The following is a 14345-nucleotide window of genomic DNA, read 5'->3' on the forward strand; positions in this document are numbered from 1 at the left end:
GAAACTAACAAAGGCGGAGGATCCCCAATTTCTGCCATCTCCACCACCTAAACCCAAAGTTATTGACTCAACTAAGACTACTGTTACTCTTTCATGGAATAAGCCATTGTTCGATGGTGGTGCTCCTGTGACAGGATACTGTGTTGAATATAGGAGAACAGACGAATATGATGATGACTGGTGTGTCGGTGTTTCAAACACAAAAAACACTGAATTCACCGTCGTTGGATTAACTTCTGGAGCAGAATATCTATTCGTTGTCAAATCCATCAACAAGATTGGTCTCAGTGAGCCAAGCCCCCCTACGGATCCACAGGTAGCTAAGGAGAGAGAAGAGGAACCAGTATTTGATATCAGCAATGAGATGCGAAAAACACTCATTGTAAAGGATGGCAGTTCATTTACCCTAACTGTGCCATTCAGAGGTAAGCCTGTTCCTAATGTTATGTGGACCAAGGCTGCTGTTGACCTGAGAGTGAGGGCCAGTATTGATACCACTGACACATTCACATCTATCACAGTGGAACAAGCAACAAGAGATGACTCTGGAAAATATACTGTGACTCTCCAAAACATAGCTGGAAAAGTCGCATGCACATTAAATGTCAGGGTTCTTGACTCTCCTGGCCCACCATCTCATGTTGGGGTCAAGGATGTCACGAAGAGCTCTGCAACAGTTACATGGGATACCCCAGATAATGAAGGCGGCGCTGCTGTAAAGAACTACCTTGTTGATATTCGTGAGGCAAGCAAAAAGGGATGGACCAGACTCACAGATGCCTGCCCTCGTCTGACCTACAAAGTGACAGACCTGGTGGAGGGAGGAGTGTACTACTTCAGAGTCTCTGGTGAAAATGAATATGGAGTGGGCGTATCAGCTGAGACCAAAGATGGAGCAAAGATTACAGGTATACTAAAATTGAAAATCAAAAACAAAATGTTAATTTAAGATGTTTTTAATCATATGGTGTTATTAAAATCTCCATGTTTGTCGATTTCAGAAAAACCCAGCCCACCAGCATCACTTGGAGTCACCGATATAACCAAGGAAAGTGTTTCACTGGCATGGGGCAAGCCCGAGCAAGACGGAGGTAGCAGAATCACCAGTTACCAAATCGATGCTCTTGAGAAGGGTCAGGATAAATGGGTGAAGGTTGGTGTCACCAAGTTCACCCACTTTGTGGTCTATGGCCTGACGCAAAATGCTGAATACTTCTTCAGAGTTCGTGCTGAAAACCACGCTGGATTCAGTGACGCTAAAGACATGATTCTGCCTGTAACAGTTAAAGACCAGCATGGTGAGTTTTTCCCCAGTCCTACATTTTATTTTCACTAATGAATAAGGGTAGAGAATTGCTGAGCATAATCCAAGGTAGTACTATATTATGTGTGTAAAGCTGGTTTTAAAAAAAACATTTTCTTACAGTGTTGCATTTTGATAATAATTCTTCCTTTGTCTTAATAATTCTCCATATTCTTTCAACAGACCCTCCTGAGATCAACATGAAGAAGTTCCCTCACAATACAGTCTACGTCAGAGCAGGATCAAACCTGAAATGTGAGATCCCACTTACTGGCAGACCTATGCCAAAGGTTTCTCTTTCAAAGGACAATGTTGCACTGAAGTCAACTATGAGATTCAACTCTGAAGTAACTCCTGAATACCTCATCATTACTCTTCGTGAGAGCATTGCTATTGATTCAGGAAGGTATGACATCTGTGCCTCCAACACAAGTGGAACCACCAAGTCTTTCATTAACATTGTGGTCCTGAATAGACCAAGTGCCCCAGTTGGTCCTGTTGAAATGACTGATGTGACAGAGGACAGTGTGAGTCTGAAGTGGTCTCCTCCTCGTTATGACGGTGGAAGCGCCATTTCAAATTACATAATCCTCAAACGTGAAACAACCAACGCCAACTGGACTGAGGTCTCCTCGGCCGTCGCAAGATGTACCATGAAAATCATGAAGCTTACAACAGGACTGGAGTACCAGTTCAGAATCAGGGCTGAGAATCGCTATGGCATCAGTGAGCACATCGACTCTCCAACCGTCAGAGTGGATCTGCCGTACAGTGAGTTTTATACTACTCTATCATTGAATATTTTCTGTTTGTACTTTATATATAGATGTGCATATGTAAAACATTTACAGAATATACTAAATGTTATTTTCTTTCATTTTAGCCGTACCTGTAGCTCCATCAGCTACTACGGTTATATCTGTAACCAGAGAGAGCATCACTGTAGCCTGGAAGGAGCCAGCCTCCAATGGAGGAAGCCATGTCTTTGGATACCACCTCGAGATAAAGGATAGAAACAGCATCTGTTGGCAGAAGGTTAACAAGACTGTTATCCGTGCCACACACTACAAGGTGCCAAACATTGCTGCCGGCCTCATCTATGAGTTCAGGGTCGCAGCAGAAAACGCAGCTGGATGCAGTCCATTCAGCAAGATCTCAGACGCAGTACTTGCAATTGATGCTTGCGGTAAGTCGACTTGGTTACTCTCGTTTTGTGATTGAATACCACTGTGTGTCCTCTAAACATTACAAATCAACTACTGTATCTGAACCTCCACATCTGTTTTTTGCAGAGCCTCCAACCAATGTCAGGATCACTGACATCACAAAGACTTCCATCAGCATCGCATGGCAGAAGCCCAACTATGATGGCGGTAGCAAGATCACAGGATACCTGATTGAGAAGAAAGAGGGCCAGAAAGACAAATGGATGAAGGCAAACTTGATCAACGTTTCCGACACACATTATACCGTGACAGGACTTACTCAGGATGAGACCTATGAATTCAGAGTCATGGCAAAGAATGCAGTTGGATCAGTTAGCAATCCATCCATCATTGCAGGCCCTGCAACTTGCGTGGATACATATGGTGGGTTATGTTCCAAATATGATAATTTAACATTTGAAAAGTTAACATTTAATTGAACTATAAATTAATTTAACGTCTCTTGTATGTTATCTCATAGGTGCCCCTGAGATTGAAATTCCTGATGAATATCGCGAGTTTGTGAAACACAAAGCTGGAACCACTGTTGAGCTTAGATTCGGAATCATTGCCAAACCAGCGCCGACAATTGAGTGGTACAAGGACGGAAAAGAACTTGACCCCAGGGCCCAGGCTCAGCTGGTACAGAAGAACGCTGCTGATAGTTCCACTCTTATCATCAGAGATACCACACGTCTCAACTCCGGAACATATGAGATGAGACTGAAGAACTCTTTGGGCTCAGCATATGCCTACGTCAGAGTACAAATTCTTGGTGCGTATTGCTCCTTATCATTTTTATCTTGGTACCTATATTTAATAATAATAATAATAATAATAATAATAATAATAATAAATAAATAAATAAATAATAATAATAATACATTGAATTTATAATGTGCAGTGAGTGCATTAAAATAAATAAAAACAAGATAAATAAACAAAAAAAGGACACATCTAGACAGGCAAACTGACACAAAGAACACAGGTCATTATTAAAGGAGGCCAGAGTCTGTGTTGCCTTCAGGTGGTCTGTGAGTGCATTCCAGAGGTGGTATTGAAAACCATATGGAAAATTACTCAATACAAAGTATTTCTAATTAGAAAATAACCAAAACAATTAATGTGCGATTGAGCAAAGTGAAATAATATTTTTATAATATTCTGTCATTATTAGATAAACCTGGACCACCACCTGGCGAGATTCAGCTCAAGAAGGTCACTGCTAACAGTATCACCATCATGTGGGATCCCCCTGAGGATGAGGGTGGCGCAATGGTCACCCACTACATTGTAGAGAAACGGGAGGCCAGCAGAATTCAATGGTCCATTATCTCTGAGAATTGGGCGGAATGTATCGTGAATGTCCCGAGACTGATCAAAGGCAATGAGTACATCTTCCGTGTCCGGGGAGTGAACAAATACGGAGTTGGAGACCCACTGGAATCTGAACCCGTAGAAGCAAAGAATGCATTTGGTAAGGGTAAAACAAACAGCATCTGTCCAGCTACCTGAACATATTGTATTATGGTCCCAACATGCTTATATTTTTTTGCAGTTCCTCCAAGTCAACCTTCTAAGCCTCAAGTCACCATGATCACACACTCTTCAATGACGGTGGTATGGGAAAGACCTGGAATTGATGGCGGAAGTGACATAGATGGATATTACCTGGAAAAACGAGAGAAGACAAGCTTGCGTTGGTTCAAGGTTATCAAAGACACCATTCGTGACACAAGACAGAAAGTCAGCAACCTGCTCACTGGAAAGGACTATCAGTATCGTGTATGTGCTGTTAACAAGGCTGGAGTTGGTCCATACTCCGAAGAGTCTGACCTCTTCAAAGCTGCTGACGCAGTTGGTAAGTTATTCTCCTCATTGCCATACTTACATTTACATTTAGGTTATTGCTCTTATCAGAACATAGAACGTTTTTTTTTTTCTACTGGTTAATTACGTTTATCTTACATTTGACAATTTATTCTTATTTCTAGACGCACCAGGTGAACCAACCAAACTCAGAGTAGTCGACTCCACCAAAACATCCATCACCCTGGGTTGGGTGGCGCCAGTGTATGATGGTGGCAGCGAGATTACCAGCTACATTGTTGAGCAGATGAACTCTGAAGAAAGGGAATGGGCAGTCATCAGCCACAATGGAGAAGTGAGGACAACAGAGTATGTTGTGAATCACCTGAAACCAGGAACCTATTACTTCTTCCGTGTATCTGCAGTCAACTGTCTGGGACCCAGTCAACCAATCGAGATGTACCAGCCTGTTCAATCCAAGGATATTCTTGGTTCGTATTCAAATATTCCCAACATAGTATTACTTATTGCAGTAGTAACACATCTCTTACCTATTTTTCTATCTTTCCCTATCCGTCTAACAGAGGAGGCCGATCTCGATTTGGATGTTCCCATGACGACTCAATACACAGCCAAGGCAGGAAGGGATATTGAGGTGTTTATTCCACTGAAGGGCAGACCTGCACCAAACTGCACATGGAGAAGGCATGACAAGAACATGGCCAGCGATGCAAGATACACTATCACCAGCACAGAACGTACAACAGTTCTTGTCATTCCAAAGGTCACCCGTGACGACTGCGGCAAATACTACCTGGAGATTGAGAATGGTGTTGGCGAGTCCAAGTTCATCACTGTGTCTGTCAAGGTTCTTGACACCCCATCCACTTGCCAGAAACTGATTATCAAGAATGTCACCAGAGGCAAGTTGACTCTGAGCTGGGACGCTCCTCTGATCGACGGTGGTTCCCCAATCACCAACTATATCGTGGAGAAGAAAGACGCTAACAACAGAGCGTATTCAGTCGTGTCATCAGAGTGCACCAACACATCATACAAGATCGACGGTCTGTCGGATGAAATCGCCTACTTATTCAGAGTGTCTGCTGAGAATGAGCATGGTACTGGTGATACATGTGAGACTGCAGAGCCAGTCAGGGCCACTGAGACCCCCGGACCAGTCAAAGAGCTGGTCATGACAGACGCTACTAAGACATCAGTGACTCTTCACTGGACCAAGCCCGACCATGATGGTGGTAGCTACATTTCAGACTATGTCATTGAGACAAAAACTAAAGAGGAAGAAACCTGGACTATTGCTACAACATGCAAGCGTTGCACATGTGATGTTAAAAACCTGAAGGAAAATTCTGTTGTAGACTTTAGAGTGTTTTCTAAAAATGAGAAGGGCAACAGTGACTTCTCTCAGATTGGGCCCATAACAGTAAAGGAGTTTATTATTCCACCTGAGGCCAACATGATAGATTATCCAAATGGCGAACTCTTTGTTCGCGTCGGTCAAAACATCCATATTGAGATGCCATTTAAGGGTAAGCCAAAACCATCCGTTGGATGGATGAAGGAAAATATTCCCTTGAAAGAAAGTGAAAAGATTCGCTTCCGTGAAACAGACAACAAAGTGTCTATAACAGTCAGAAGTGTAAAGAAAGAGAATGCAGGCCTATACACATTGGTTCTGGACAACAAGCTTATCAAGAACTTCTTTGATATCAATGTGATCACTCTCGGACCCCCCTCTGTGCCAGTTGGACCAGTCCGATTCGATGAGATCAAAGCACAGGGCATCATTATATCTTGGGATGAACCACAGGACAATGGAGGTGGAGACATCACTTGCTACAGTGTGGAGAAACGAGAGACGGCCCAGGCTAACTGGAAAATGGTTTGCTCTAGTGTGGTGAGGACAACGTTCAAGATACCCAACCTTGTCAAGGGCACAGAGTACCAGTTTAGAGTGCGTGCAGAGAACAAATATGGAGTGAGCGATCCTTTGAATTCACCAGACGTGATCGCCCAACACCAGTACATGCCACCAGGTGCACCAGGAAAACCAGTCACGTACAACATTACCAGTGATGGCATGACTATCCAATGGGAAGCACCCAGCTTTGATGGTGGCTCACCAATCACTGGCTACCATGTTGAAAAGAAGGACAGAAACAGCCTTCTGTGGACTAAGGTCAATTCCAGCATAATCTCTGCCCGTGACTACAGAATCATTCAGCTGATTGAAGGACTGGAGTATTCCTTCAGAGTCTATGCAGAGAATAATGCTGGCCTGAGTCCTGTCAGTGAACTGAGCAAACATGCCCTTGCAATCTCCCCAGTTGGTGAGTACACAATATTTATGACTGTCTATGACGGATGTTATAATGTAACTGTAATAAAGGCTTTATGAATACATACATAATGGGGGCTATAGTAAAGTGTTACCTTGTTATTTCTTCCTCAATGAACAGTGTGCTATCATGAATGTGCTAACTTTATGAATAAACACTAATTTAGCAACCTGACCTTTCCTTTCCCCCCTAGATCCACCTGGTACTCCTAACGTCATTGATGTCACAAGAGACACAGTCACACTTAAATGGGATACACCCAAGAAAGATGGAGGCTTTAAGATTGTGGCGTACAGTGTGGAGCGACGCCAAGGCAGAGGCAAATGGTTGAGATGCAACTTCACCGACATTAGTGATTTGCAATTCACCATCACCGGACTTTCTCCTGGTGATCGCTATGAATTCAGAGTGATTGCCAGAAATGCTGTCGGTACAGTCAGTCCACCCTCGCAGTCCTCTGGCTATGTCATGACCAAAGATGAAAGTGGTAATTATACATTATACATTATATTAAATATACATTTTACTGTACATTATACAACCTGTCTAAGTTTGTCTCTATGTGATTGAATGTATCATTAATTGTATGTTTTTGTGTCTCTCTTTGTTTAGTTTCTCCCGACATTGAGTTCAGTGCTGACACTGCTCTTGTGTACAAGGCTGGTGAAAACATCAAACTGAACTGCAGTATCACTGGACGACCAGTGCCTCAGGTCATATGGTACAAGGATGGTAAAGAGATCGACAAGAAGATGTTGATTGATATCACAACTAACATCGGCTCCAGCAGCCTTTTCATCAGAGATGCTGATCGCAACCACCGCGGAGTGTACATGGTAGAAGCCAAGAACAGCTCTGGAACAAAGACAGAGAGTGTCAACATCAGAGTCTCAGGTTGGTTTATAGATACATTAGATAGATTTACATTCTTTATTTTCTCTCAAATTGTGATTGAAATTATTTAAGTGGATGGATTCATGCTTATTCATTAACAATGTATGCTTTCTTTAGATACCCCTGGACCACCTGAGGGACCAGTGCGTTTCACTGGTATCACTGCAGAAAAGGCAACTGTCTGGTGGAATCCGCCAGAGAACGATGGATGTGCTGCAATCCTCTATTATACAGTGGAGAAGAGAGAAACATCTAGGATCTCCTGGGCAATGGTGACAAGCAAGTGTGAAGCTTGTTCATTCAACGCCACCAAGCTGATCAAGGGAAACGAGTACCAGTTCCGTATCTCTGCTGTCAACAAGTTCGGAGTTGGACGTCCTCTCGACTCTGATCCATTCATTGCACAGATGCAATTCAGTAAGTCCCACCAACCAACAACTTCTAAAGAGATCACTGACATGTATACTTATTTGTTATTAACTTCAATTATTATGTTTAACTAAGACAAACAAATGTTGTTTTGTTTCACAGCCGTTCCAGAAGCCCCAGGTACACCAGACGCCACAAATGTGACTGGAGACACCATCACAATAGGCTGGACAAGACCCAGATCAGATGGTGGAAATGAGATCAAGCACTACATCCTGGAGAGACGTGAGAAGAAGAGTTTGCAATGGGTGAAGGTTTCATCCAAGAGACCAATCACTGAGCTCAGACACAGAGTGACACACCTGACCGAAGGTAATGAATATGAATTCCGTGTCATGGCTGAAAACGGTGCCGGAATCGGACCAGCAAGCAGCACGTCAAGACTCTTCAAGTGCAGAGAGCCAACAAGCGCACCAAGTGCTCCTTCGCTGGTGAAGGTCACCGACTCCACAAAGTCGTCTGTCACCCTGGAATGGATCAAGCCTGTTTTCGACGGTGGAATGGAGATAATTGGCTACATCATTGAGATGTGCAAGGCAAGCCTTAATGAATGGCACCAAGTCAATAGAACAACTTGCATCAACACCACATACACCGCTAAAGGTTTAACGGCTGGTGAGGAATATAGGTTCCGTGTGCGTGCAGTGAATGGGTCTGGAAAAGGAGAAGCATGTGCAATTCCTAATCCAGTGCAAGCTGTTGATAGACTGACGTCACCAGAAATCACCCTTGATGCAGACTTCAAACAGACACACGTTGTGAAGAACGGTGCCACCGTCACTCTTCATATTGGCTTCTGTGGTAAACCAGCTCCACTGGCTACATGGACCAAGGCAGGTGGAGAACTTGGTGTTATGACAGACGTCAACACAACTGACACATACAGTACCTTGACCATTGAGAGCTGTACCAGATATGACTCTGGAAAGTATACCTTGTCTCTTGAGAACAACGGTGGCCGCAAATCTATTACATTGACCGTGAAGGTGCTTGATACACCTGGACCTCCAGGAGCTATCAGCTTCAAGGATGTGACCAGAGGAGCTCTGACAATGCTGTGGGACGCTCCAGCCAACGATGGTGGAGCCCGGATTCAGCACTACATTGTAGAAAAGCGTGAGGCTAGTCGTCTCAGCTGGAAGTCAGTCAGCGAAAAGTCCTCACGTCAAATGATCAGAATGACCAACCTAGGCATAGGTGTGCCTTACCTGTTCAGAGTCATTGCTGAAAATATGTATGGCAGGGGAGAACCCTGTGAGATGACTGAACCAATTACTGCAACTGAGGTGCCTGCTCCACCCAAGAGTCTTGACGTCATTGACACTACTAATTCCACCGCTATCTTGGCCTGGCTGAAACCTGAACACGACGGTGGCAGCCGCATCACAGGTTACATTGCTGAAGCCAAAGCAAAGGGTTCTGATCGCTGGGTTGTTGGCGGTCAAACCAAACACCTGAAGTTAGTCATTGAGGGCTTGATTGAGAACACAGAATATGACTTCCGCGTCAAGGCTATCAATGAGGCTGGTATCAGTGTCCCAAGAGATGCCTTAGCATCCGTTGTCATCAAGGAGCCTAAGATTGAGCCCACAGCAGATCTCAGTAGCATAACCAACCAGCTCATCACATGCAAGACTCACGATGCATTCACTATTGATATCCCCATCAGTGGCAGACCAGCTCCAAAGGCCACCTGGAAACTGGAGGAGATGAAGCTAAAAGAGACTGATAGAGTGATCATCAAGACTACCACAGAGAAGACCACCCTGGTGGTAAAAGACAGCAAGAGAGCAGACAGTGGAAAATACTACCTCACTCTAGACAATACCGCTGGAGCAAAGACATTCGCTGTTACTGTCAGCGTTGTTGGAAGACCCACTCCACCAGTAGGACCCATTGAAATCTCTGCAGTGTCATCAGAGGGCTGTTCATTGGCTTGGACAGCACCAGAGGATGATGGTGGAACAGATATAGACAACTACATCATTGAGAAACGTGAATCTGGATCTACATCCTGGCAAGTGGTGAACTCAAGTTGCAAACGCACCACGATCAAAGTCAGCCATCTGACCAAATACATGGAGTACACCTTCCGTGTCTCTGCTGAGAGCAAGTATGGCGTGAGCAAGTCCATCGAATCCTCAGCTGTTGTCATTGAGCATCCATTCGGTAAGTTCAATGTACCTACATGTGTTAAATCAATTTACATTTGCTGTAATAGTTTGAAAAATACACTAATGATGAATTGTTTTTATCTTATTCTGAATATCAGTTCCACCAAGTCCACCAACTCGCCCAGATGTGGTGTCAGTATCTGCTACTGCTATTGGGATCAAGTGGGATCTGCCATATGCTGATGGCGGCAGCAAGGTGACTGGATACTGGATAGAGAAGAAGGAGAGAAACACCATTCTTTGGGTCAGGGAGAACAAGCTCCCATGCCTGGATACCCAATACAAAGTCTCCAGTCTCATTGAGGGCCTGGAGTACCAGTTCAGAGTTTATGCTATGAATATTGCTGGTCTCAGCAAAGCCAGTGAGGCTTCAAGACCAGTAGTGGCTTTGAACCCAGTCGGTAAGTGCAACATTCTAAGGCCATTTTCTAAATATTTTGTCTCTCTCTTTGTTCCATGTTGACATTTGACCTTTCTGCTGATTGTACATTCTTATTATGTTTCCATGTAGATCCTCCTGGTAAACCAGAGGTGACTGATGTCACAAGGTCCTCAGTAACTATTGCATGGGGTATACCATTCAATGATGGTGGCAGCAAGATTGTTGGATACGTCGTGGAACGCAAGCCATGGAGTGATGATGAGTGGGATGATGCCCGCTGGTTGAAGTGTAACTACACCACCATCACGGAGACTCACTTCACAGTCAGAGGACTAGGTGAAGGAGAAATCTTTGAATTCCGTGTCATTGCCAGAAATGGAGCCGGAGTTCACAGTGCACCATCTGAAACAACAGGACCGATCACCTGCAAGGATGAATACAGTAAGTTACTGTTAGATACTGTTAAGTTACTGTTACGTTTACGCATAGGTATTTCACCACATGGGAAAAGAAGACAAATCATTTATTTTTTATGATTTATATTTTATTTTTGTCTATAGCTCCTCCCAAGGCTGAACTTGACAGCTCTCTTGTTGGAGAGCACGTCACTATCCGGGCTGGGTCAGACCTGGTCCTTGATGGTGTAGTTGGTGGTAAACCCGAACCCATAGTATGGTGGGCCAAGGGTGACAAGGTGCTGGAGCTGGGGGAGAAATACTCCCTGACATACACCAGTTCAAGAGCCATGGCCATCATCAAGTCCTGCAACAGAAACGACACTGGAAGATATGTTCTGACCGTGAAGAACGCCAGTGGAACCAAGACAGTGGCTGTCAACGTTAAAGTACTCGGTAAGAACACAAGTCGCTACATATACATATACACTTGCAATGACATGGAAACAAAATGTCTTCTTACACTGACTATTACCATAATAACACATTTGTATGTTTCACCCTGTATTTCCAGATACACCAGGGCCTCCTGAGGACAAGATCACAATCACCAGGGTGACAGAGGAGAAGTGCACTGTGTCTTGGAAGATCCCTCTGGAGGATGGTGGAGATCTGGTTACTCATTACATTGTTGATAGGCGTGAGACCAGCAGACTCAACTGGGTGATCATGGAGACTGAGTGCAAGACTCTGTCCTGTGTCAGCTCCAAACTGATCAAGAACAACGAGTACGTCTTCCGTGTCAGAGGAGTCAACAAGTACGGACCTGGTGTGCCCTTGGAGTCCGAGCCTGTCATCGCCAGAAACGCATACAGTAATTGTGCATCCAGTGGCCATCTCATTTTAGTAGATTCAATACAATTTTAGTCTGATTCAAATGCAAACCCTTTTTAAACGTGATTTATTTTCCTATTTTTTTCATTGCAGCTATCCCATCACAACCTGGAGCACCAGAAGTCACGGCTGTAGGAAAAGAGCATGTCATCATTGAATGGATGAAACCTGAGAGTGATGGTGGAAGTGAGATCAAGAATTACCTGGTGGACAAACGTGAGAAGAGCAGCTCCAGATGGACCAGGGTCAATAAGACCTTTACCATCTATGACATCCGCCTGAAGATCTCTGGTCTGCTGGAAGGCAGCGATTACCAGTTCCGTGTTACAGCCGTGAACACAGCTGGAAACAGCCAGCCCAGTGAAGCCTCTCAGTATGCCTACTGTAGAGAGCCAACATGTAAGTGATCAAGCAGTCATTCTCTTAGATTTTAGTAACCATACCCCTTTGTTTATACAGATGAGGTCCATCTATATAATCTTACAGTTTTTGTTTCTAAAAGTTGACTTATGGTTGACTTTTGAAACACTGAAACACTACTGCTGTTGAATGACCCATACTGTATTTTGTCTTTACCTATTCCAGACACTCCAGCCCCCCCTTCAATTCCACGTGTGGTAGATTCCACCAAGCATAGCATTAGCTTGCAATGGACCAGACCAATGTATGATGGTGGTGCTGATGTTGTTGGCTACGTGGTGGAGGTGCTTGAGGAAGGAACCGAGCAGTGGTACAGGGCCACTCAGAAGACTCTGAAGACCAATTTGTTTGTTGCCACTGGACTTCAAAGCAACAAGAAGTACAGCTTCCGCGTCGCAGGAGTCAATAGCAATGGCACTGGGGAATTCAGCGAACCAAGTGTGGAAATTGAGCCTGTTGAGAAACTTTGTAAGTTTGTTCTTATGCTTTTACTGTCAATAATTCACAATGGCAGCATTTTTTATGTAAATGGTAACTTGGTATAATTGCCGTTTATACCAATGTCTACGTTGAATCCCAGCCACTCCTTTTACACTTACAGTTTTTATACATATGTTTTTTAAATGCTGTAATTTTGGTCCCAACAGCAATCCCTGATCTTGAGCTTCCTGATGATCTGAAGAAGACTGTGTGTCTGAGAGCTGGTAACACCCTGAGGCTGTTCGTCAATGTGACTGGAAGACCTGCTCCAGTATTGACCTGGAGGAAACCTGGCATTGACCTGCAGAGCCGTGGGTTCATTGATACAACTGACAGTTACACTCTGCTGATTGTTGAGAAGGTCCATCGTTACGATGCTGGCAAATACACCATTGAGGCTGAAAATCCATCTGGCAAGAAGTCAGCAACCATTCTCGTCAAAGTTTATGGTATGTTATAAGGTTACGTTGTCATACATAAGATGGTCAAATGATTAAGAACTATCTGTAAACCATATCATTATTTAAAGAATAGTGAATTATATGATCTCTGTGCTGTGAACAGTCAGTTAATCCTTTCTGTATTTTCCAGACACTCCTGGACCACCCGGTTCAGTTAGAGTCAAAGACTACACAAAGGAGTCTGTCGTCATCACATGGGATGTACCAAGTATTGACGGTGGAGCCCCTGTGAACAACTACATCATTGAGAAACGTGAAGCTTCAATGAAATCCTACAAGACAGTTACAACAGAATGCAGGAAGACTTTGTTCAGAATCACTGGCCTGGAGGAATCAGTACACTACTTTTTCAGAGTGTTACCAGAGAACATCTACGGTGTAGGAGAACCATGTGAAATCCCTGAATCGGTGTTGGTCTGTGAAGTTCCCAGCCTTCCTCAGGATCTGCACATTGTGGACATCGGCAAGACCTCAGCAATCCTGAACTGGGAGAGACCTCTTCACGATGGTGGAAGCAGACTGACGGGCTACGTCATTGAAGCTAACATTGTTGGATCAGACAGATGGAGTGCAGTGGCCACTGTGAAACAGTCCATGTCCCAGCACACCATCACTGGTCTGACAGAGAAGGAGACTTATCTCTTCAGAATCAGAGCTACAAACAGCAGAGGAGTCAGCGAGCCTAGGGAGATTACAGGACCTGTGGTCATTCAGGAACAACTACGTATGTTATATTCTGATTCTTATCTTATACACATGGGAGTTAATCTATTTAAAATATGAAAGGTTTGATACATCTTCGAGATGTTCTAATTTTCAATAAACATCTGTCCTTTTACAGTGGCGCCCTATATTGATCTGACCGGCATTCCACAGAAGATTGTCCATGTGCCAGCCGGCAAACCAATCGACCTCAATATTCCTATAAAGGCCCGACCTGCTCCAGTTTGCAGCTGGTCCTTCAATGGTGCTAAGATGAAGGATAGTCTTGACCGGGTTAAGATTGAGTCTAATGGAAAATACACCAAACTGACTGTCCGTGAGACAACCATTGATGACACTGGTAGCTACACTCTTCAAGTAAAGAATTCTGTAGGAACTGCAACAGAGATACTCAAAGTTATTATTCTTGGTAAGTG

General features: G+C 44.0%; 1 protein-coding gene across 1 annotated transcript in view; it reads left to right on the top strand.

Annotated features, from left to right (window-relative positions):
- LOC123482901 (titin-like) overlaps positions 1–14345 on the top strand; it is a 57342-nt gene that overhangs the window by 29453 nt on the left and 13544 nt on the right. Inside the window, 23 exon segments of the mRNA XM_045212026.1 lie at positions 2–908; positions 1002–1298; positions 1487–2074; positions 2187–2489; positions 2596–2892; positions 2990–3283; positions 3686–3985; positions 4067–4369; positions 4503–4808; positions 4902–6668; positions 6871–7164; positions 7290–7571; positions 7689–7988; positions 8103–10169; positions 10273–10575; positions 10686–10997; positions 11117–11407; positions 11526–11825; positions 11939–12244; positions 12431–12733; positions 12913–13194; positions 13337–13930; positions 14048–14338. Coding sequence (XP_045067961.1) covers positions 2–908; positions 1002–1298; positions 1487–2074; positions 2187–2489; positions 2596–2892; positions 2990–3283; positions 3686–3985; positions 4067–4369; positions 4503–4808; positions 4902–6668; positions 6871–7164; positions 7290–7571; positions 7689–7988; positions 8103–10169; positions 10273–10575; positions 10686–10997; positions 11117–11407; positions 11526–11825; positions 11939–12244; positions 12431–12733; positions 12913–13194; positions 13337–13930; positions 14048–14338 — 11287 coding nt within the window.

This window comes from Coregonus clupeaformis, chromosome 40 (genome assembly GCF_020615455.1).
Source record: "Coregonus clupeaformis isolate EN_2021a chromosome 40, ASM2061545v1, whole genome shotgun sequence".
NCBI classification, from domain to species: Eukaryota; Metazoa; Chordata; class Actinopteri; order Salmoniformes; family Salmonidae; genus Coregonus; species Coregonus clupeaformis.